Here is a 24,881-nt window from a genome sequence, read left to right on the forward strand (position 1 = left end):
AACTAGAACCTGCATGCTATAACAGAGGTCGAAGTTCCTGCATGCTATAACTAAGACCGGGTGCCGCCAAATAAATAAATACTTAAAAAATAATAATAATAAACTTGTAAAAAATATTTGCTACTCTTGGTCATTTATAATAAACTTTTCCCTTGGAACTCATTAACAATGAAAAGTTTATTTCATGCTATCCAAATACAAGATTGCATCCTACATGACCATATTAATATACATGGCCTTCGGCCTATGAAAGGGAAGCAGGACCTCAGGGCCTGAGGAACTATTTTTTGTCTTTTGAGAACATAAAGCTACCCAATTTAGTTTTCTGAACAACCTGTATGTAAATAATAGCTACCATTTATTATGTGCCAAGTAAAGTGCAAGAGCTTTACATGAAATATATCTCAGAAAATTGTAGGACAGTCCCAAAAGATGGTGATTATTATCTTAAACTTACAGATAGCAAACTAAAGCTCAGAAGAGTTATTTGCCTGTTGTCATTAAGCTAATAAAGACTGACTGGAGCCCAGGTCTGCATTACCCCCACAACCGTGTACTTTCCACTGTCTTACGCTGCTTCCCAAGTCTACTTTATGCAGAGGACTATAGTAATATGAAGAGACATTCATTGAAATATTACTATGTGTCCATGGGCTAAATAATTAATCTTTGTCTTCGTTTTCTAATCTTTAAAATAAGGATAATAAAGATTCATACCTCATTAGTTATTAGTAGTTATTACATGTAAAGTGAGATGAGTGCAATTGTGCAGTAGTTTGAGCATTCTTTGGCATTGCCTTTCTTTGGGATTGGAATGAAAACCGACCTTTTCCAGTCCTGTGGCCACTGCTGAGTTTTTCAAATTTGCTGGCATATTGAGTGCAGCACTTTCACAGCATAATCTTTCAGGATTTGGAATAGCTCAACTGTAATTGCATCACTTCCACTAGCTTTGTTGGCAGTGATGCTTCCTAAGGCCCACTTGACTTCACGTTCCAGGATATCGGGCTTTAGGTGAGTGATCACACCATCATGATTAACTGGGTTGTGAAGATCTTTTTTGTACAGTTCTTCTGTGTATTCTTGCCACCTCCTCTTAATATCTTCTGCTTCGGTTAGGTCCATACCATTTCTGTCCTTTATTGAGCCCATTTTGCATGAAATGTTCCCTTGGTATCTCTAATTTTCTTGAAGGGATTTCTAGGCTTTCCCATTCTACTGTTTTCCTCTATTTCTTTGCATTGGTTGCTGAGGAAGGCTTTCTTATCTCTCCTTGCTATTCTTTGGAACTCTGCATTCAAATGGGTATATCTTTCCTTAGCTCCTTGGCTTTTCACTTCTCCTCTTTTCACAGCTATTTGTAAGGCCTCCCCAGACAGCCATTTTGCTTTTTTGCATTTCTTTTCCATGGGGATGGTCTTGATCCCTGTCTCCTGTACCATGTCACGAACCTCCATCCATAGTTCATCAGGCACTCTATCAGATATAGTTCCTTAAATCTATTTCTCACTTCTACTGTATAATCATAAGGGCTTTGATTTAGGTCATACCTGAATGGACGAGTGGTTTTCCCTGCTTTCTTCAATTTAAGTCTGAATTTGGCAATAAGGAGTTCATGATCTGAGCCACAGTCTGCTTCCGGTCTTGTTTTTTGCTGACTGTAGAGAGCTTCTCAACCTTTGGCTGCAAAGAATTTAATCAATCTGATTTCAGTGTTGGCCATCTGGTGATGTCTATGTGTAGAGTCTTCTCTTGTGTTGTTGGAAGAGGGTGTTTGTTATGATCAGTGAGTTCTCTTGCACTTACCTCACATGCTAGTAAAGTAATGCTCAAAATTCTCCAAGCCAGGCTTCAACAATATGTGAACCATGAACTCCCAGATGTTCAAGCTGGTTTTAGCAAAGGCAGAGGAACCAGAGATCAAATTGCCAACATCTGTTGAATCATCAAAAAAGCAAGAGAATTCCAGAAAAACATCTATTTTTGCTTTATTGACTATGCCAAAGCCTTTGACTGTGTGGATCACAATAAACTGTGGAAAATTCTTCGAGAGCTGGGAATACCAGACTACCTGACCTGCCTTTTGAGAAATCTGTATGCAGGTCAGGAAGCAACAGTTAGAACTGAATACAGTTAGAACTGAAACAACAGACTGGTTCCAAATAGGAAAAGGAGTACATCAAGGCTGTATGTTGTCACCCTGCTTATTTAACTTATATGCAGAGTACATCATGAGAAATGCTGGGCTGGTTGAAGCACAAGCTGGAATCTAGTTTGCTGGGAGAAATATCAATAATCTCAGATATGCAGATGACACCACCCTTATGGCAGAAAGTGAAGAACTAAAGGGCCTCTTGATGAAAGTGAAAGAGGAAAGTGAAAAAGTTGGCTTAAAGCTCTACATTCAGAAAACTAAGATCATGGCATTTGGTCCCATCACTTCATGGCATATAGATAGGCAAACAGTGGAAACAGTGGCTGACTTTATTTTTGGGGGCTCCAAAATCACTGCAGATGGTGATTGCAGCCATGAAATTAAAAGACGTTTACTCCTTGGAAGGAAAGTTATGACCAAATTAGACAGCATATTAAAAGGCAGAGACATCACTTTGTCAACAAGGTCTGTCTAGTCAAGGCTATGGTTTTTCCAGTGGTCCTGTGCAGATGTAAGAGTTGAACAATAAAGAAAGCTGAGCACTGAAGACTTGATGCTTTTGAACTGTGGTGTTGGAGAAGACTCTTGAGAGTCCCTTGGACTACAAGGTGATCCAACCAGTTCATTCTAAAGGAGATCAGTCCTGGGTGTTCATTGGAAGGACTGATGTTGAAGCTGAAACTCCAATACTTTGGCCACCTGATGCGAAGAGCTGACTCCTTTGAAAAGACCCTGATGCTGGGAAAGATTGACAGCAGAAGGAGAAGGGGACAACAGAGGATGAGATGGTTGGATGGCATCACCGACTCAAAGGACATAGGTTTGGGTGGACTTGGTGATGGACAGGGAGGCCTGGCATGCTGCAGTTCATGGGGTCCCAAAGAGTTGGACATGACTGAGCAACTGAACTGAACTGATGCAGATGACACCACCCTTATGCCAGAAAATGAAGAAGAACTAAAGAGCCTCTTGATGAAAGTGAAAGAGGAGAGAGAAGAAAGTTGGCTTAAAGCTCTACATTCAGAAAACTAAGATCATGTCATCTGGTCCCATCTGCTGCTGCTACTGTGCTCAGTGGCTTCAGTCGTGTCTGACTCTGTGTGACCCCAGAGACTGCAGCCCACCAGCCCCTTCATCCCTGGCATTCTCCAGGCAAGAACACTGGAGTGGGTTGCCATTTCCCTCTCCAATGCATGAAAGTTAAAAGTGAAATTGAAGTCGCTCAGTCGTGTCCAACTCTTCACGACCCCATAGACTGCAGCCAACCAGGCTCCTCCATCCATGGGATTTTCTAGGCAAGAGTACTGGAGCGGGATGCCATTGCCTTCTCCATCTGGTCCCATCACTTGATAGCAAATAGATGGGAAAACAGTAGAAACAGTGGCTGACTTTATTTTTGGGGGGCTCCAAAATCACTGCAGATGGTGACTGCAGCCATGAAATTAAAAGACACTTACTCCTTGGAAGGATAGTTATGACCAACCTAGAAAGCATATTAAAAAGCAGAGACATTACTTTGCCAACAAAGATCCATCTTGTCAAGGCTATGGGTTTTCCACTAGTCTTGTATGGATGTTAGAATTGGATGATAAAGAAAGCTGAGCACCAAAGAATTGATGCTTTTGAACTGTGGTGTTGGAGAAGATTCTTGGGTGCCTTGGACTGCAAGGAGATCCAACCAGTCCATTCTAATGGAGATCAGTCCTGAGTGTTCATTGGAAGGACTAATGCTGAAGCTGAAACTCCAATACTTCGGGTACCTGATGTAAAGAGCTGACTCATTTGAAAAGACCCTGATGTTGGGAAAGATTGAAGGTAGGAGGAGAAGAGGATGACAGAGGATAAGATAGTTGGATGGCATCACTGACTCAATGGACATGAGTTTAAGTAAACTCCGGGAGTTCATGATGGAGAGGGAAGCCTGGTGTGCTGCAGTCCATGGAGTCACAAAGAGTAGGACACGACTGAGTGAATGAACTGAACCTAATGTAACATGTAAAGTACATATAATACTACATAGAAGATAATAAGTGAGTTGATATGTTACTAGGAACTGGAAATATATCAGCAAACAAGACATAAGCCCTTGTCTTCATAAAATCTCATTCTGGAGAAAAGGAAAGAACAAGTAGACAAATCAGCAAATAATGTGTATATCAGTTCAGTTCAGTTCAGTTGCTCAGTTGTGTCAGACTCTTTGAGACCCCATGAACCGTAGCACACCAGTCTTCCCTGTCCATCACCAATTCCCAGAGTCCACCAAAACTCATGTCCATCAAGTTGATGATGCCATCCAACCATCTCATCTTTTGTTGTCCCCTTCTCCTCCTGCCTTCAATCTTTCCTAGCATCAGGGTCTTTTCAAATGAGTCAGCTCTTCATCAGCATCAGGTGGCCAAAGTATTGGAGTTTCAGCTTCAACATCAGTCCTTCCAACGAACACCCAGGACTGGTCTCCTTTAGGATGGACTGGTTGGATCTCCTTGCAGTCGAAGGAACTCTAAAGAAGTCTTCTCCAACATCACAATTCAAAGGCATCAATTCTTCGGTGCTCAGCTTTCTTTTTAGTCCAACTCTCACATGCATACATGACCACTGGAAAAACCATAGCCTTGACTAGAGGGACCTTTGTTGGCAAAGTAATGTCTCTGCTTCTCAATATGCTGTCTAGGTTGGTCATAACTTTCCTTCCAAGGAGTAAACGTCTTTTAATTTCATGGCTGCAATCACCATCTGCAGTGATTTTGGAGCCCAGAAAAATAAAGTCAGCCACTGTTTCCACTGTTTCCCCACCTATCTGCCATGAAGTGATGGGACTGGATGCCATAATCTTAGTTTTCTGAATGTTGAGCTTTAAGCCAACTTTTTCACTCTCCTCTTTCACTTTCATCAAGAGGCTCTTTAGTTCTTCTTCACTTTTTGCCATAAGGGTGGTGTCATCTGCATATCTGAGATTATTGATATTTCTCCCGGGAATCTTGATTCCAGCTTGTGTTTCCTCCAGTCCAGTGTTTCTCATGATGTACTCTGCATATAAGTTAAATAAGCAGGGTGACAATATACAGCCTTGACGTACTCCTTTTCCTATTTGGAACCAGTCTGTTGTTCTATGTCGAGTTCTAACTGTTGCTTCCTGATCTGCATACAGATTTCTCAAGAGGCAGGTCAGGTGGTCTGGTATGCCCATCTCTTTCAGAATTTTCCACTGTTTATTGTGATCCACACAGTCAGTCTTTGGCATAGTCAATAAGGCAGAAACAGATGTATATACTTGACGTAATGCCATAGTATTTCAGGATGTAATAAGAACCGCGAAGAAATACAAAGGAAAAATAGGAGATAAAGAATGCTAGATTGGGGTACTATTTTAAATAGGACCTTCATGGGAGGCTTCGTTGAGGTAACCTTAAGCAGTGACATGAAAGGGATACAGTAGTGAGCCATGCATATATTTAATGGTAAAATTTCCAAGCAAGGGAAAAGCAAGAACAAAGGATCAGTTTGCCTGAACCTTTTTTTAACTTTTTATTTTATTTATTCTTAAACATTTTCACTTTGTATTGGGGTATAGCTGAATAAGAATGTTGTGATAGTTTCAGGTGGCCAGCAAGTGGATTCAGCCACACTGATACATGTATCCATTCTTCCCCAAACTCCCCTCCCATTGCCTGGACTTTTCAAGGAACAACAAGGAACTAGAGTAGAGTGACCAAGGAGAGTGGTAGAAGATGACGTCCTGGTGAGTGGGGAAAGGGGGAGATTGTGCAGGATTTCATAGGTCATTGTAAGACATCTGAGGGTTCTGAGCAAGGGGTAACATTATATGGCTCATGTTTTTTTTTTTTTTTTTAAGAACAAAGACTTTATTTCAAACAGATTCAGTGGTATGTCTACTACAGCAAAGTCTGGTTGTAGCAAACAGTTTCCTTTCAAATCTGCACTGATGTATAAATTAGACATTATTTGGGAATGGTTAATTTCTGGTAAAATGTAGATTCAATCCAACATGATGCTAATTTCTATATTTATTGTAGGCTCTATTTCAGTACTAGAGGTTAAATTTTCATCACCAAAAAATGAGAATAATCTTACAGCTACTACTAAGGTAATGAGCTGTGAAATTATTTTCCCACTACTGTTCTGAAAATATACCCCTAGATTGTTAAGAGAAATTCCAGCTTCATTCAGATCTGTTAGTTAACTCTTCAGTCATCATCATATACCCCTAGATTGTTAAGAGAAATTCCAGCTTCATTCAGATCTGTTAGTTAACTCTTCAGTCATCATCATATACCCCTAGATTGTTAAGAGAAATTCCAGCTTCATTCAGATCTGTTAGTTAACTCTTCAGTCATCATCTACTGTCGGCTTGATTGTCACTCCTCTTCTTATTTGACCCCAACCAATTAAACGCCAGTGTTTCTCACCTCTTCGGCTAAGTGCAATCTTTTCTCCTACTTCTGTGCACACAGGATTAGTCAAGACGATTTTACCCAAATCAGCCTTGACTGGACTAACTCTTCCTCCTGTCGACAGGGATCCTATATTCACCATAAGCACTTCATTCTTAGACAGCTTTTGTACTTTCGCTGCTTTCTTGTCTCCTTCAGTGCGAACACCTAGAAGCCTTCTAAGCAGGAAATAGGAAATTTCCAATTCTGTGAAGATCTCAGGTAAAGCTCCAACCGCGCCAAGTACTTGCCCCACCATTCTGTCAGCCCGGCACAAAGTGGGGTCAATTTTTGTTCCAACTCCAATAAGACCTCCTGGGGCAGCATACTGAAGATCATTATGCTCTGCGAAAAGCGATACAATTTTGGAAAAGATAGGTTTACACATGAGTTTTCCTTCACTGTCTTTGGAAACAATACCAGGTCTGACTTCTATCTCCTGGCCCACCTTTAATACTCCTTTTAGAATACTACCACCAGCTACACCCCCCTTAAGGTCATCAACTTCACAGCCAGGTTTGTTGACATCAAAGGATCTAATAACAATTAGTCTGGGTTCTGAAGTAAAGTCTCTTGGGGGTACTGGAATTTTCTTTACTATGTACTCACAGACAACTTCAATATTGTATTTTAGCTGAGCAGAAATTGGGACAATAGGAGCGCCTTCTGCTACTGTACCTTGAACAAATGCAAGGATCTGTTCATACTGTTCTTTAGCCTAGCTTTCTTTTACCAAATCAATTTTATTTTGTAGAATCAAAATATGCTTCAGTTTCATGATTTCTATAGCAGCCAAGTGTTCAGATGTCTGAGGCTGAGGACAAGACTCGTTACCCGCTATCAACAGAAGAGCGGCATCCATCACTGCGACACCATTCAGCATAGTAGCCATCAGAATATCATGGCCAGGACAGTCAACAAAGGAAACATGCCTGACTAATTTGAAGTTCCCTTTGGTCCCTGGAATGTCTGTAGGAAACTCATCAGGTGTGATACTTCCACAGGATCTATAACATTCTGGCCGAGGACAACTTGGGTCATCAAGTTTATAAATCTTAGCATTAGCATAGCCAAGTTTGATTGTCATATCTCTTTCCAGTTCGTTTTTGAAACGGACAGTGTGGACTCCAGAAATAGCTTTTACAACTGTAGATTTCCCATGAGCTACGTGACCAATTGTACCTATATTAATTGTGGCTTGTCTGCTGATAACTTCATGTGAAAGTGGCGTCAACTTGGAAACATCCAAAGTGGCGAGATCTTGCCGAGAAAGGTGCGGCTGCCCTAAAGTCACACCAGCCTCGCCCCCCGCCATCTTGCCCGGAGAGGTGGCTCATGTTTTTAAAAGGATCTCTCTGGCAACTGTGTTAGGAATCCATGGTAGAGAGAGCAGCAGTAATTCAGGAGAGACAAGATCTTGGCAATAATCAAGGAAAGAGTAGCAATGGAGATGGTAAGCAGTGGCCAGATTCTGGAAATACTCTAAATGTAGAACCCCGAAGATTTCTTGAGAGATTGGATGTAGAATGTGAGTGGAAGACAGGAGTTAAGGACTGGCCTGAGCTGCTGAGATGACAGAGATAACATTAACTCAAATGGAGAAAACTCAGGGAGAAACTGTGTTTAGAAATCTTCTGCATATCATTTAAAATCCTTTCAGCCTCCCATAGTCCAGGTGTTGCTGCAGTGATCAATTTTGTGCAGGCATCAATCTGAAGATCATCTCTCAAGAGCAATATTCCATCCAGCATCTTCCCTCCCTCTCTTCCTGCCTCTAACATGGGATACTGCAGAAACTAGCCCTCCATGCACATGTGTAGTTAGAAGCATGTGGTGCTTCTGACCAATGGCAGACAGGAGCCACTGGATAAATGCCTCCTCTTTGTTCTTCTTCACTATAGTAAAGAATATAAGACACGTTTCATAAGTATTCTCAGAAAGTTCCACAGTATCAATCAACACATGGCATTTGTTAACTCAATAATGCATCCTTGTATTGGGCTTCTGTGACTTCTTTGTTTCCCCTGAGCCCCTATTCTATTCCCTGAACTCATATTCTCAAACCAACCACCAGCATATAAGCCTTTGTTTGGGGCTCTGCTTTCAGGGGAAGGCTTCTCTTGTGGCTCAGCTGGTAAAGAATCCACCTGCAATGCGGGACACCTGGGTTTGATCCCTGGATTGGGAAGATCCCCTGGAGAAGGGAAAGGGTACCCACTCCAGTATTCTGGCCTGGAGAATTCTATGGACTGTATAGTCCATGGGGTTGCAAAGAATCAGACACGACTGAGAGACTTTCACTTTCACTTTCAGGGGAACTCTGGTCATCGAAAGTGACTCCAAAAAGCAAAGCCTCTGTATGAGATTTTGGAGGCAGTTCTTACAACACTGATTACAAGACAATAAGGACCCCTGCTGGTGGTTAAGTGGTTGTTGATAAATTGCAAGTGGTGACAACTCCTGCATACAGTAGTAGCAAAGCTAATTATCAAGACTTTACTGTAGTAGATTAGAATGAAGAGCAGATAGAAAATGAAGCATTGAATTACACAGTGGCTATGGTACTTGAGCATTGTGGAAGCAATGATACTGTGGGCTAACAATGACAGGGCTAACAATAATCAAATCATGGCCCATTGTGAAAGCCAGAAGCCTTTAGCGCACAGTAACCACCGAGCAGACTGTGCTAAAAATCAGCTTCAGTATATAGTCATAAGGGTGGCAGGGCTGCAAAGCAGTCTAAATGCACAGCCTTGAAATATCACCCATGTCAAAACTACAGCCCTCGTAGGAAAACAATGAAATCTTGAGATCTAGAATGGGGATATTTGTGTGCCCATGTCTTATAATCTTAAATGCTCAGATTTTTTTGTCATCCTCTCTGTCAACAGTCTTTCTTTTAATAAAGGAAAGCAGCCTCTCCTTGTCCAGAAATACGGCAAAGAGTATATCGGAGGCAAGTGCCTTATTTATGGCCTTATTTTCCCCAATATCCTCCCAACTGCCACTGCTTCAAGCCTGTAACCAGCGTCAGATCTCAGCCCAATCTACATGGAGATTGCAATCCCTGCTCCAGGGGGAATCGGACCAGAATTATTCAATCTCAGTTCTAGTGACATTTGGGGCTGGATAATTCTTTGCTGCGGAGGCTGTCCTGTGTATTGTAGGTGTTTAGCTATATCCCTGGCCTCTACTCATTAGATGTCAGTAGAACTCTCTCAGTAATGACAATCAAAAATGTTTCTAGACAGTACCAAATGTCTCCTTGGCATCAAAATCACCCATTGAGAATCACTGACCTATAGATAAAGAACTGCACAACTGTCTAACATAACCAATAGAAACCAGGGGATTATATGCAGGAGTAAATATTTAGAGTGTTAAAACACGGGAATGAAGTTGTAAGGCTAGGTAACAAAGAATTTATGACATGGCACCATTTACTTGTGATTCTGGATTTAAAGTTTGACAAGGATACCTGGAATCAGTCCTAATACAAACCCTTCATGCCTCCTTAAAGCTTGGCTATGCTGATGGCCTGTGCTAAATGAGATGTCAGAACAACTCTGAATGAGTATTGAGAAAGGAATCAGAAGACTCAGGGGAGCACGAGTGTTAGAATGATTTTATTATGTGAGACAAAAGAACCACCAGAATATGTTTCCCAGAAGTAAGGATGTTGAAACAAACTTATTGTAAAACTAAAGTACCTATCAGCTGGCTATGTTACCCAGAAGGGCCATGATGCACGTTGCCTAATGTTCAGACTATTTGTTCCTGCAGATCTAATGGTACTTGAGGGATCTGTGATGGATAAGAGCCCTGTGTGAAATTTCTGGAAAGCTCCCAGTAAAAGAGTTGCAGCACAGATCCTGAGTATTCTGCAAGGCCATGCCTGAGCCAGAAAACTATTCTCCACTGGGAACACTAGCGCTATCTATCATGAGCTGGATTTTATCAGATCCACTAAGTCATAAGTGCATGAATACAGCAGCAATTGGTTGAAGAATATAAACAGTGTAGGGCTGCGCCTGAACAGGTCCAGAAGACACAAGTAAATTACACGAAAGGGTGACTCAGACTTCCATGGAACATCCATAGCACTGGCACCTCTTCCTCAACTTACTCCTCTGCCCTCCTGGGGCTCCCTACAACTACCAATCTCTGAATAAAAAGCTTAAGTGTGGTTCACAGATGTGTTAGTGTGTAGGAAAAACTGAACTGTGGCTGTGCAAAGCCCTACTCAGAGATGGCTTTAAAGAACAAAGGTGAAGGGAAATCTTGCCAGTTGGCAGAGCTTGGGGCAGTATTCTTCATCGCATGCTTTTAGAGAGAAGTGGCCTGATGTACAAACATCCAGAGACTCCTAGGTTTGTCTTTCTTGCCTGAAGTGACTCTGCCAACATTCACAATCACCAGAATTATAGCATTCCTGATTGTTACCCTAACCGAGGAATATATTTTATAGCCGAAACAAAAAGTGACAATACACACATGACCATAGACTCCACTGAGATGGTCATATCCCTCATCACTCAGAAGCAGCCAGCTTCTGATGTGGCAAATGCTTCCAATCAACCAATAAAGACAGAGCTAAAGACATAGCTCTGGAAAGCCCGGAATGGGAGCAGGATTAGCCCATTTTATCATCACTCCCAGTGACTCACAGAATTTGTGTTTCCTGCCTCTCAAATCCAGGCTTTGCTGGATTATAATAATTAGCTCTCCAGGGGTTGGGTGGGGGCTTCCCTGCTGGCTCAGTGGTAAAGAATTCTCCTGCCAATGCAGGAGAGGTGGGTTTGATCCCTGGGTTGGTAAGATCCCCTGGAGAAGAAAATGGCAACTTGTTCTAGTATTCTTGCCAAGGAAATCCCACGAACAGAGGAGCCTGGTGGGCTACAGTTTGCAAAAGAGTCACAGAACATTGGACACGACTTAGCAATTGAACACCAGTACAAGCACGAGGGGTTGGGTGGAGGAGGCTTCACTGAACGTGAAACTCCCTCACTATCATTTGGTTGCTTTGAGTTTCTCATGATAGTAGTCCAGCCAGCAAAGGGAGGAGTGACTGCATTGGTGGGAGTAATCAACTGTGATTAGCAAAGGATCTGGGATTGTTGCTGTACAATAGCAATAGGGAGGGTAAATCTAGAATCCAAAGAATTCAACAGAGGCTTATCTTGGGATAAGTTGAACAGGCAATCACACAATCATGGCCCAATCAGAGGGAGGGAAACAAAAGCTGAAGGTTCCAGTTGCCTCACTGAGCCAACAACCTAGATCAGGTGATGTGCTGGCCAAGGGTGAAGGGAGGTAAGGATGGGGAGTAGAGCGGGGAGCTCAAGAGAACAAGTACAGTCTTGGCATCAGTGTAGCAGCAAGGACTGAAGCTTATTGCATCAACTCTTATATTAAGTCTTTGCAATGATTGCAGGTATCCATCATCTTGAAGGGGACTGTAAAGGACTAGACTTAAATGGCCAAACAGATATGAGTGGTACAAAGACTGGACTAATGGACACCATCTGTGTATCTTCTGTCACCATTTCAAATCCTTCAGCCTCTTATTCCAGCCACTGCTGCAGAAACCTGTTCTAAACAATCCGATAAACTGTGGGCAAGTACAACATGGTAGGCCTCTCCTCTTCCTTCCTGCCTCAGGACTTCTCTGATGTGGCAGTCAGCTTGGCATTCACAACTGTGCATTTGGGAAGTGTGGAGTAGTTAATGGCTAGGGGCCTTAACGTTTGATCAAAGGTAGACCGGAGCTAACAGATAAATGCTTCTCCCACTCTTGGTTTCAGTGGACAGTTTTGAGCCTCACCTCATGACTTTTCCAGAAGGTATTAAGGGATCAAGAAAACAGACATGGTGGCAACCAACTGAACAACACATCCTTATACTGCCTCTCTCTCTTCCTTGTTTTACTTCCCCTCCCTCATCTCTCACTCTTACTGCCTGGGATCAAAACCCCAGATAAAATACTGTGCCTCCACTTTGAGAGGAATCCGGGAGAGGAAGTGAGAAATGGCAATTCACTTCTCAACTCTGAAGCGGGCTGTAAACATACAAGTTAAAATAATAATAATAATATGACAAAATAGCATGTGCAGTTGTCATATAAAAAGTGAATACAGTAAGTGTTCTGGGACTGAACAGGAAGGACCCAAGAGGCCTGTTTAAGGATCAGATCAGATCCTGCTCTCAAAAGGGAAGTCATTCAATGAAACTGAAAAGCATTTCAAGTAGTATTGACCAGAGTATATTGATTTCAGTAGCAAACAGGTCCCTACTATTTCTGCAGATTTTTCCACCAAATTATATCTTCAGATACACATTGAAAGATACTTTGCATATCTCATTTTGTCCCTTTCTCAGTGAACCCATCTTGAAAGAGTGAGTTACACATTCTTTTGCATTTCCATGGTGTTTCATCTCTTTTTTTTCTTTTATTGTTTGGTTCACCACACTAGACTGTAATTTATCCATCTATTTAATTCTGTCTCTCCAATGACCGTGGGAGAGACAGACCCCCTTCTCAATGGGATCCCCGTCTTTGTATCTCCAGTCCCTGGCACTTAGGTGGCTCTGTTTCTCAAATAAACAAATGCTTGCACCAAAGGGTTCCTGCAGAACCCTTGCAAAGGATGGTATTGAGCTGAAGTAAAGAAATCACTCCTTTGAAATACCAACATATTTATCTGGCCTGTATCTCTCTTTGGTCATTTATTTTGTCTTATTTTATATGTATTTTATACGCACCCCACTCCAGCACTCTTGCCTGGAAAATCCCATGGACGGAGGAGCCTGATGGGCTGAAGTCCATGGGGTCGCTAAAAGTCGGACACGACTGAGCGACTTCACTTTCACTTTTCACTTTCATGCATTGGAGAAGGAAATGGCAACCCACTCCAGTGTTCTTGCCTGGAGAATCCCAGGGACGGGGGAGCCTGCTGCGCTGCCGTCTCTGGGGTCGCACAGAGTCGGACACGACTGAAGTGATTTAGCAGCAGCAGCATACGTATATCTTATTTGGCCCTACCATACCATGAACTTCTTCAGGGTAAGAGTCATATCAAGTCACCTCCACACCTCCATCAAAGTATCTGGCATAAAACAGGTGCTAAGAATATGGACTTAATAAATCACTTGCCTTGCAACCAACAACACTGGCATTATCTGTGCTTCCTAAATTTACACCTACATAGGTGTCATCCTGTTAAGACATAGATCACCATTCAGTAGCTCTGAAGTAAGCCTGAGAGCTGCATTTTCTAAAGAACTTTCAGATGATCCTCAAGAAGCTGCTCTACAGAACAATTTTTAAATGTCAGTGTCACTACATCAGTGGACCTCTACAGCATATGAGACTCTTCCTGCTGCTGCTGCTGCTGCTAAGTTGCTTCAGTCGTGTCTGACTCTGTGTGACCCCATAGACGGCAGCCCATCAGGCTCCCCCATCCCTGGGATTCTCCAGGCAAGAACACTGGAGTGGGTTGCCATTTCCTTCTCCAATGCATGAAAGTGAAAAGTGAAAAGGAAGTCACTCAGTTGTGTCCGACTCTTAGTGACCCCATGGACTACAGCCTACCGGGCTCCTCCATCCATGGGATTTTCCAGGCAAGAGTACTGGAGTGGGGTGCCATTGCCTTCTCCGGAGACTCTTCCTGGAAGATATTAAATGTGCTGGTGGGGACTTCCCTGGTGATCCAGTGGTTAAGACTCCATGCTTCCACTCCAGGGGGTACAGATTTCTTCCCTGATTGGAGAAGGAAGATTCTTCATACTGTGGGGCCTAAAAAAATTAAGAAAGAAAGAAGAAGAAAAAAGTGCTGTTATCTTGGCCCCAGCAAGATACCTCCTGCCCCCTCCCCCATTCTGATTTAACTCATTTAAACTCTCCATGCTACAACCTGTAAGTATCTAGATTTAGATTTAAAGCAAGAGAGTTTGAGAAAAATATCTACTTCTGCTTTATTGACTACAACAACACCTTTGACTGTGTGGATCACAAAAAACTGTGGAAAATTCTTTGAGAGATGTGAGTACCAGACCATGTTACCTGACTCCTGAGAAATCTGTATATAGGTCAAGAAGCAATAGTTAGAACCGGAAGTAGAACAACAGACTGTTTCCAAATTGGAAAAGGAGTATGTCAAGGCTGTATATTGTCACCCTGCTTGTTTAACTTATATGCAGAGTATATCATGTGAAATGCTGCGCTGGATGAAGCACAAGGTGGAATCAAGAGTGCTGGGAGAAATATCAATAACCTCAGACACGCAGATGACACCACCCTTATGACAGAAAGCGAAGAGGAACTAAAGAGCCTCTTGATGAATGTGAAAGAGGAGAATGAAAAAGCTGGCTTAAAGCTCAACACTCAGAAAACTAAGATCATGGCATCCGGTCCCATCACTTGATGGCAAATAGATGGGGAAACAGTGGAAACAGTGGCTGACTTTATTTTGGGGAGGCTCCAAAATCACTGCAGATGGTGATTGCAGCCATGAGATTAAAAGATGGTTACTCCTTGGAAGAAAAGTTATGACCAACCTAGATAGCATATTCAAAAGCAGAGACATTACTTTGCCAACAAATGTTCATCTAGTCAAGGCTATGGTTTTTTCAGTGGTCTTGTATGGATGTGAGAGCTGGACTATAAATAAAACTGAGTGCCCAAGAATTGATGCTTTTGAACTGCGCTGTTGGAGAAGACTCTTGAGAGTACCTTGGACTACAAGGAGATCGCACCAGTCAATCCTAAAGGAAACCAGTGCTGAATGTTCAGTGGAAGGACTGATGTTGAAGCTGAAACTCCAGTACTTTGGCACCTGATACAAAGAACTGACTCACTGGAAAAGACCCTGATGCTGGTAAAGATTGAAGGTAGGAGGAGAAGGGGATGAGAGAGGATTAGATGGTTGGATGACATCACCGACTCGAAGTACATATGTTTGAGCAAGCTCATGGGGGTTGGTGATGGACAGGGAAGCCTGGCGAGCTGCAGTCCATGGGGTCGCCAAGTCCATAGGGACACGACTGAGCGACTGAACTGAACTGATCTAGATTTAACTGAACTTTAGGCGTGCAAAAAAGAAAACATTTGATCAGATCTCTTCGTAAGTGAACTGTTGAAAACAGCTGAATAAATAAGTCTTCTAGAGAAAGGAATACGCACACCAAATCCCCCAGGTCCGCAGTCAGTCTCCAGCGACAGGGGCCGCTCCTGCAAGTCCTAGACACGCCCCCTCCGGAGAGACCTGACCCCACCCCCTCACCAAGGCCAAAGCCGCGACTGCTTCCTTCTCAACCCAACAGACTTCCGGCGAGGAGGTGTGTCACGTGCCCGGATATAGGAAGTTGTGGCCGGACGGCTGCTTCCAGTTCACTGCTTAATTGAGCGGTTCATCCTAGTAACGGTGGCCGCCCCCAGGCCTGTCCGGTCTCCGTGTTGGAGGACCCGCCTCGGCACAGCCGGGCTCGGTCCGGCCTTGCGGTAAGCCTTCGGCCGCGGCTGCCGGGCGGTCCTGGCGGCAGCGGACAAATGAACGGAGGGGTGGACGCCAAGGTCTCAGGCGGCTCCTCAGTCCTGGTGCTGGTCCAGCGCCGGGGGTTGGGTACTGCTCCCTCCGCCGTCAAAGCCCCCTTCTCTTCCCAGTCTTTCTGGGTAAGGCGGAGAGGCCGGTGGGAGGATCCCGTTACCCCTTGTTATCCTGGGGGACTGGGAGGGCAGCCCAGGCATCCTTTTCCGGTTCCGCCCATGAAAATCAGATTTCATCGTAAAAAACGGTCTTGAACAGTTTCTTCTTTGGCTTGGACCAGGAGGGGAGGGCGTGGCAGTACCTTTCCCTTCTTTGTCCAAATCCTCATTTTCTTCTAAATCTCATAAGTGCATTTCCCTGTTGCCATGCATGGCGTGTTCTTTTCAGTGCTCCATGCACTAAGGTGTCTGGATAGCAGACAGGGTACTTACCCACACGCACTCACTCTTATGACAGTACTGCTTACAAGTTATCTGTCACATCCTGTAGATCTGGCTGAATTTAAGGAAACAACGACCAACATAGAGTATTGTGGCTGACTGCCTCTGGAACGTGGTCAGACATGGGTTCTTATACCTGGAAAATAGTTTTAAAGAACCTCTAATGACTTATTCACTGATTTACCAAAAGAGTATTATAAACACTGGAGAGTTTCTCACGCCATGTTCATAAAGTAGATGCCGTTGGAGGCAAGAATCTTCCTGTCTTCGTGGATATGTCTGTCATATTCACCATGGTAACCTAAAATTTTGCCTGGCACTTAGTGGGCATCCGGAGAAGGCAGTGGCACCCCACTCCAGTACTCTTGCCTGGAAAATCCCATGGACGGAGGAGCCTGGTGGGCTGCAGTCCATGAAGTCGCTAAGAGTTGGACACGACTGAGCGACTTCACTTTCACTTTTCACTTTTCATGCATTGGAGAAGGAAATGGCAACCCACTCCAGTGTTCTTGCCTGGAGAATCCCAGGGACTGCGGAGCCTGGTGGGCTGCCGCCTATGGGGTCACAGACTGAAACGACTTAGTAACAGCAGCAGCAGCAGTAGTAGGCATCAGTGTTTGCTGAATGTGTAGTGCTTTTCATTCTGCCTAACTCCTTTATCAACTGTGCCTATTTCCTCTCTTGTTTTTACCACTTACCATATTGTCAGTCCGTGCTTTTGACCAAAGAGGGATTGGGTGAACCAGTTTTTATAATTCAGCTTAGATTTCCTCAAGAGGTATTTGTTTAGTACCTACAAAGACAGAATATGAAACTGCTAAAACACCTCCTCCCCCAGCCATCCCCCCTGCCCCTTGAAGAGAGTTCTTGAGATCCAGGAACTTGTGACTTAATGAACCAGTTGGATAGCAAGTACTGGATGTTTAACAAATACAGTAAGTGGTATAGCAGTTGAGAGGAGAAATCAATTTGGATTAAGGTCTGTATTGAATCAGTTCATTTTATTTGCTCAGTCATGTCCGACTCTGTGACCCCCATGGAATGCAGCATGCCAGGATTCCATGTCCATCACCAACTCCCAGAGCTTGCTCAAACTTATCTCCGTCAAGTCAGTGATGCCATCTAACCATCTCATCCTCTGTCATCCGCTTCTCCCTTCAACCTTTCCCAGCATCAGGGTCTTTTTCAAGGAGTCAGTTCCTTGCATCAGATGGCCAAAGTATTGGGGAGTTTCAGCTTCAGCATCAGCCCTTGCACTGAACATTCAGGACTGATTTCCTTTAGGATTGACTGATGAATCAAGTTCATGTAAATTATGGAATGTAGTTAGGATTTGGGTAGATAATACCCTCTGCATGGAAAATCTCCTGAGCAAAGATTTAAAGGCTAGAATGATCAGAGGGCTTGGAGTGAAAGGTTTGTCTTTGGGAGCATTAGAAAAGTGTTGAGCAAGGGCATATTATGATGAAAGATATGTTTTAATATTATTTGTTGAGAGTTTTGGGGTTATGGAAGCTTGCAAAGAGGTAACCAGATGCTATGGTGTTAAATAGATGTAGTTGGTGTAAACCTGGATTGTACCTTGGCAGTAGGACCAGAAAGGATAAATTATGTGTAGATGAAGGAAAATTAGCAAAATGCTTTAGCTGTCAGGTTATTTGGTACCTTCATTTTGGTGAATTTATTAACTGTCTGCTATGTCTTTGCCAAGTTCTGGGAATATAAGGATGAATAAGACACAGGCCTTGCCTGCAAGGAAATACTCTTACTGGGAAAAGAATACAACTAGCTGGACAATATGGTTTGTAAGTGCTGTGTTAGCAGAATAGAGGGGAAATGTTAGAGAAGTAGGAAAGGAATTTTTGGTTTTTTTTGGGTGTGTGACTATTTCACAAAAGAGGTCTTATTTTAGCAGATTGAATTGGAATTTCCCAGGGAGAAAAGAATTTGAGAAAAAAGAAATTACACGAACAAGAGCCTGGAGATAGAAAAGCAAACTGGCCAGTATCCAGGGTGGCTTCAGCAAAGGATAGAGTTGAGCTTTTAGCATATGTGTAGGATCTAGAACATATGAAGAGATAGTAACATAGACATTTTATAATGGGTGGAATGGAGGTTAAAATGGAATGTAGAAGGATGAAGAAAGCAGTTGGGGAAACTTGCTCTTCATGATTTTATATTCTTTCCAAGGTAGATGGTGAAGTCATTTGCAGAGAGGGAGTAGACTGACAGAATTGGGGGTTGAAGGAGAGAAATAAGGATTTGCAACACCGATGGAGTAGGACGAGGGAATCAAAGAAGTGTTAAGGAGTGGCTGAGCAACATTGAAAGTTTAGCATTGATTGGATTTAAAAGTTGTAATGAGTACAATGGACATGGATATGAGACCTTCTTAAGTGCCATATGGTAGCCCAGGAGAAGGAGAGAAAAAAAGACAGTTTATAGAGATTGATGAGCAGGGTGAACTGGTCTACACGTGGAACATATCATTGAAAGGAATGGTGTGGGTGTATGGAAATAAACACTGCCTCCAGGCTAGACTGGGAAAGAAATTAAGCTTGGAGAGGCCAGATGTTCTAAGAGAACAGGATGGAAGGGGAGGTCAGAAGACCGGAGGCTGAGATGAGGGGGAATAGGGATGGAAGTGGGAAGATGTGGTTTTTCTGAGAAAAGCAATTTTTTTGAGTTGGAGCAGAGATAAAAATGTTACAGATTGAGTAAAATTGAGGAGTTTTCAAAAGAGTCATTGTTTTATAATACAATGTTGTATTATTGACTCTTTTGAAAACTCCTCAATTTTACTCAAAAGAGTCATTGTATTATAAAAATACATTAAAAGTCATTTATTTAAAACTCATAATTCCTTCATTTTCCCATAGAAACAGTATTAGGAGTATAAATTAATTTCCTAAACCAGCTCACATGTATTAAATACTATACACCTGCATTGGAAATAGTAATACACACACATACACACACACAAATATGTATTCGGTATATTTAACAAATAAAATTGAAAAGAGATGTTTAAAAAATATTTAAGTTGATATTTGAAAAAAGACGTTGAATTAGATGAGAAAAGGAAGACGAGTGGAAAACTATTTTCTAATAACAGCTTTTTTGAGATATAATTAATATACCATAAAATTCACCCTTTTCAAATATATAATTCAGTGCTTTTCAATATATTCACAGGGTTATACACCCATCAATACTGTCTCATTGAAGGACATATTCATCATCCCCAGAAGAAGCCCCATACACATTAGCAGTCACTCCTCACGCCTGCTTGCCCCCCACCCCTGGCAACCAGAAATCAGTCTGTCTGTGTGGATTTGTCTGCTCTGGACATTTCATATAAACAGAATCATGAAATATGTGGCCCATGGCAACTGACTTCTTTCACTTAACATAATGTCTTTAGGATTCATGTGTGTGTCAGTAGTATGTATCAGTACTTTGCTCCTTTTTATGGCCAAATAATATGCCACTGTATGGGTACATTTCATTTTGTTGTTCCCCAGGACATTTGAGATGTTTCCACTTTTGGCTATTGTGAATAATGCTGCAGTGGACGTTTATGGGCATGTTTTTGTGTGGACATACATTTTCAGTTTTCTTAAGTATATACCCAGGAGTGGAATTGCTGGGTCATGTGGTAAATTCACATTTAACTGTTTGAAACCACCAAATTATTTTCCAGAGCAGCCACAGTATTTTACAATCATCAGGAGTATATGAGACTTCCCTTACCAACACTTGTCTTTCTAATTTTAGCCATCCTAGCAGGTGTAAAGTGGTGGGTATCTCATTATTTTAATTTATGATTCCCTAATGGCTAATGATGTTGAGCATCTTTCCGTGTCATTTTTAACCATTCATATGTCTTCCTTGGAGAGATGTCTCCCAAATCCTTTTCTCAATTTTTAATTGGGTTATTTGTTTTTTTGTTGTTGAGTTGTAAAAGTTATTTATATAGAAATTTATATTTAAATATTGGGAATGGGCCTTTTAATTTTTCTTAAATCTTTTAAAAAATATTTAAGTATTTGGTAAGCACTTCAAAAGATCTTCAGTTCAGTTCAGTTGCTCAGTCGTGTCCAACTCTTGCGACCCCATGAATCACAGTACGCCAGGCCTCCCTATCCATCGCCAACTCCCGGAGTCCACTCAGACTCACGTCCATCAAGTCAGTGATGCCATCCAGCCATCTCATCCTCTGTCGTCCCCTTCTCCTCCTGTCCCCAATCCCTCCCAGCAACAGAATCTTTTCCAATGAGTCAACTCTTCGCATGAGGTGGCCAAAGTACTGGAGATTCAGCTTTAGCATCATTCCTTCCAAAGAACACCCAGGGCTGATCTCCTTCAGAATGGACTGGTTGGATCTCCTTGCAGTCCAAGGGACTCTCAAGAGTCTTCTCCAACACCACAGTTCAAAAGCATCAATTCTTTGGCACTCAGCTTTCTTCACGGTCCAACTTTCACATCCATACATGACCACAGGAAAAACCATAGCCTTGACTAGACGGACCTTTGTTGGCAAAGTAATGTCTCTGATCTTAGAGTTTGATAATACTGGTTCTCTAATTTCTTTTCCAAACACACAGCTTTTTATCTTTATGATGTAGGTGTACAAATGTATGAAATTATTTCCCCATGCTTATTAACCATAAATAAGGTCTTTTCCTAATCCTAAATGGAACAATATAAGAAGAATGATTTTGACAAATGTAATATCTATACTCTGAATTTTTCAGCTGAGTAAAGATGACAGCAATCAAGCATGCATTACAAAGAGACATTTTTACTCCAAATGACGAACGCCTGCTGAGTATTGTCAATGTCTGCAAGGCAGGAAAAAAGAAAAAGAACTGTTTTTTGTGTGCCACAGGTGAGTATTTAATAAGGAAAGATTTCTTTTATTCCTTGGAGACATTTCCTGGTTGTTTATAAAATATTCTCATTGTCTCTATGATTGGAAAAACTGTTGGGCCAGCACATTCATTTTTTTCAGTTGTCTTTAATTAAATCTTAAAAAGATACAAAAGCACTTCCGTAACATATAAAGGTATGAACACTTGTGTAGCCACCACCCAGGATAAAAGGAATATTACCATTACCTTTGAAGTCTCTTGTGTGCCCTGCCCTGCTCCCATTCCCTTCCCTCCCTCATTAAGAGGTAATAAGTATCCTGAGTTTTGATTTACCATTTCCTTGCTTTTCTTTATCATTTTGCCATATATGTTTGTAATCTCAAATAATGTATTGTTAGATTTGCTTTAAACTGAGCATAAATTGGATTGTAACACATGTATTCATTTGTGACTTCCACTCATCAGTAGGTTCCTGTTAGTGAGTGTTACGTCTGTTTTTCTCCCATGCCTTTTGAGTCTTTTATTTCCACTGCTATGTAGTGTTCTGTTCTGAGAGAACAACTGTTTACTTACCCATCCTACTAGTGATGACCAGGAGATTTGTCTCCAGGTTTTGCTATTCAGGCAACAAAACATGCTTGTCCTTGTCTGCCAGTGTATAGGCAAGAATTTTCTGGGGTAGATAGTTAAGTATGAGATTGCTGGGTCACAGGCATGTGAATGATCAACACTATAATAACAAATTATTTTCAAAAGTAGTTGTATTGATTGCACTCCCACAGGCAGTGTGTATTTTGGGTTCTCCACATCTTAGTCTAAACTTGGTTTTGACGCTGGGTTTTGACAGACTATCAGTTGTTTCCAATCTGGCGAGTGTGAAATAGAATCTCATTGTGGTTTTAAACTGTATTTCCCTAAATAAAAATGAGACTAAGTCTCTGTTCATGATTTTATTAGCCATTTATTGCCTAAATTTGCCTGTTTAAGCCTTCTATTCATTTTTCTACTGTGTTGCTTGTCCTTTTTGGTTGGTTGATTCTTTGAGGTCTTTATATAATGTGGGTGCTAATTTGTTGGTTATATGCATCCTGGTTTGTGGCTTGTGGTTTCACTTGTTATGATGCCTTTTGATGACATTTATAATTTAAATGAAATCAGATTAATCAGTCTGATAGTTTATCTGACCATTTATGGCCTTTTGTCTCTTGTTTGAGATGTCCTTCCGTACCCTGTCATGTGTCATGTCGTGTGTTAGTTGCTCAGTTGTGTCTCACTCTTTGTGACCCCATGCGTTGTAGCTCACTAGGCTCCTCTGTCCATGGAATTCTCCAGGCAAGAATACTAGAGTGGGTTGCCACTCCCTTCTCCAGTGGATCTTCCCTACTGAGGGATGAAACCCAGGTCACCTGCATTGTAGGCGGATTCTTTACTGTCTTAGCCACCAGGAAAGCCCTTAAAAGTATTCTCCTGTATTACCTTCTACAAGTTTTATAATTTTACCTTTCATATTTCAGTCTTTGATTTACCTGTATCTATGTTTGTAGTGATAAGTGTTTGTTTTTTTCTGGTCACTTTCTTATATCTGGTTTTTATGTTGTTTTGTGGGTATTTTGTTGTTTTATCTAAATTTTGTAATCAACCTGTCATGTTCCAAATTTTGTCAGGATTTTTATTGGAGTTGTTTTAAATCTATAGTTCACTTTGGAGAGAACGTGCATTTTTATATAAAATCTTGTTCATGCATATGGTGTGGTTTTCTTGGTCGTCTTTAATGCCTTTCAACAAGGATTATAGTTTTAAAGACTTTCAGTAAGTTTTATAATTTTAAAGGCTTTTGCACATGTGTTGTATTTACTCCTAGGTATTTATTTATTCCTAGATTTTTTATACCATCATAAATGATAATTCTTACTAGCATTAATACATTTTAAGACTTTATTATTTTTTTAGAGCAGTTTTAGGTTTACAAGAATATTGAGAGGAAAGTACAGAGAATTCCCATATATACCTTTACCCTTACATGCATAGCCTTTCTCTACCACTCACCACAATGATACATTTGTTACCAAGAATAAATCTACATTAACAAATTGTAATCACCCAAAATCCATAGTTTACCTTAGGGTTCAATCTTGGTGTTGGTTTGGACAAATGGATAATGACATATATCTGTCATTATAATGTCATACAGTATTGTCACTGCCCTAAAAATTCTCTCTGCTCTGCATGTTCATCTCTTCCCCAATTCCTGGTGACCACTCATTTTTTTACTGTCCCCATAGTTTTGCCTTTTCCAGAAGACCAAATAGTAATTGGAATCAAATAGTATGTAGCCTTCTCAGATTGGTTTCTTTCATTTAGTAATATGCATTTAAGTTACCTCCAGTGGTTTTCATGGCTTACAGCTTACTTGTTTTTAGCATTACATAACATTCCATTGTCCAGATACACCACAATTTATTTATCCATTCACCTACTGAAGGACATCTTGGTTGCTTCCAAGTTGTCAGTTTTGAGTAAAGCAGCTATAAACATCTGTGTGCAGGTTTTTGTGTGGACATGTTTTCAGATTCTTTTAGTAAATACTGTGGGAACATGATTGCTAGACTGTATGGTATGAGTATATTTAGTTTTGTTAGGAAATTGCCAGACTGTCTTCCAAAGTGACTATACCATTTTTAGTTCCCACCATCAGTGAATGACAGTACATGTTGCTGTACATCCTCACATGTGTTTGGTATTGTCAGTGCTCTGGATTTTGGCCATTAAGAAGGAAATGACCACCCACTCCAGTATTCTTGCCTGGGAAATCCCATGGACAGAGGAGCCTGGCGGGCTACGGGCTGTGGGGTCACAAAAGAGTCAGACACGACTTTGTGACTAAGCAACAGTAGGTGTGTAGTGGCATCTCACTTGTTTTCATTTGCATTTTCCCCATGAGAAATGATGTGGAGCACTTTTCATACGTTTATGTACCATCTGTATATTTTCTTTGGTTGGATGTCTGTCAAGGTCTTTGGCCCATTTTTTAATCAGAATATTTTGTCTTATTGTTGAGTTTTAAGAGTTTTACTTATTAAGGAATCTGCCTCTGACCCTCTAGTCTGATTTAGATCCTTCTTTTAGTAATCTGTGTATTCCTCAGTCATAGCATTTGTTATGAAATACTATTCCTGCTTTAGTATCGTGTGGTGGCAGTGAAGAATCTGCCTGCCAATGCAGGAGACACGCATTCAATCCCTGCATCAGGAAGATCCCCTGGAGAAAGAAATGGCAACCCACTCAAGTATTCTTGCCCAGGACATCCCATGGACAGAGGAGCCTGGCAGGCTACAGTCTATGAGAGTCAGAAACCGCTAAAAGGGTCAGAGACCACTTAGCAACTAAACAACAATAGGCATCTGACAGCTGTTTGC

At 41.7% G+C, this 24,881-nt stretch overlaps 1 protein-coding gene and 1 pseudogene across 8 annotated transcripts in view; one reads left to right on the plus strand and one right to left on the minus strand.

The window, feature by feature from the left end:
- Nucleotides 1-6,162: 6,162 nt before the first annotated feature.
- Nucleotides 6,163-7,954, minus strand: LOC109560488 (eukaryotic translation initiation factor 2 subunit 3 pseudogene; annotated as a pseudogene).
- Nucleotides 7,955-15,942: 7,988 nt separating this feature from the next.
- The window catches only part of EXOC1 (exocyst complex component 1), a 53,292-nt gene continuing 44,353 nt past the window's right edge, over nucleotides 15,943-24,881 (plus strand). For 5 of the 8 annotated variants that reach the window (XM_070791461.1, XM_070791463.1, XM_070791459.1 and 2 more), the window contains exons 1-2: nucleotides 15,944-16,105; nucleotides 21,349-21,482. In XM_070791461.1, coding sequence (XP_070647562.1) covers nucleotides 21,359-21,482 — 124 coding nt within the window. In that variant the 5' untranslated portion in view covers nucleotides 15,944-16,105; nucleotides 21,349-21,358. Of the gene's footprint in view, nucleotides 16,106-21,348; nucleotides 21,483-24,881 lie in introns of all 8 variants that reach the window. The other 3 variants (XM_070791458.1, XM_070791457.1, XM_070791460.1) reach the window with 1 other exon arrangement.

This window comes from Bos indicus, chromosome 6 (assembly GCF_029378745.1).
Source record: "Bos indicus isolate NIAB-ARS_2022 breed Sahiwal x Tharparkar chromosome 6, NIAB-ARS_B.indTharparkar_mat_pri_1.0, whole genome shotgun sequence".
Lineage (NCBI taxonomy): Eukaryota > Metazoa > Chordata > Mammalia > Artiodactyla > Bovidae > Bos > Bos indicus.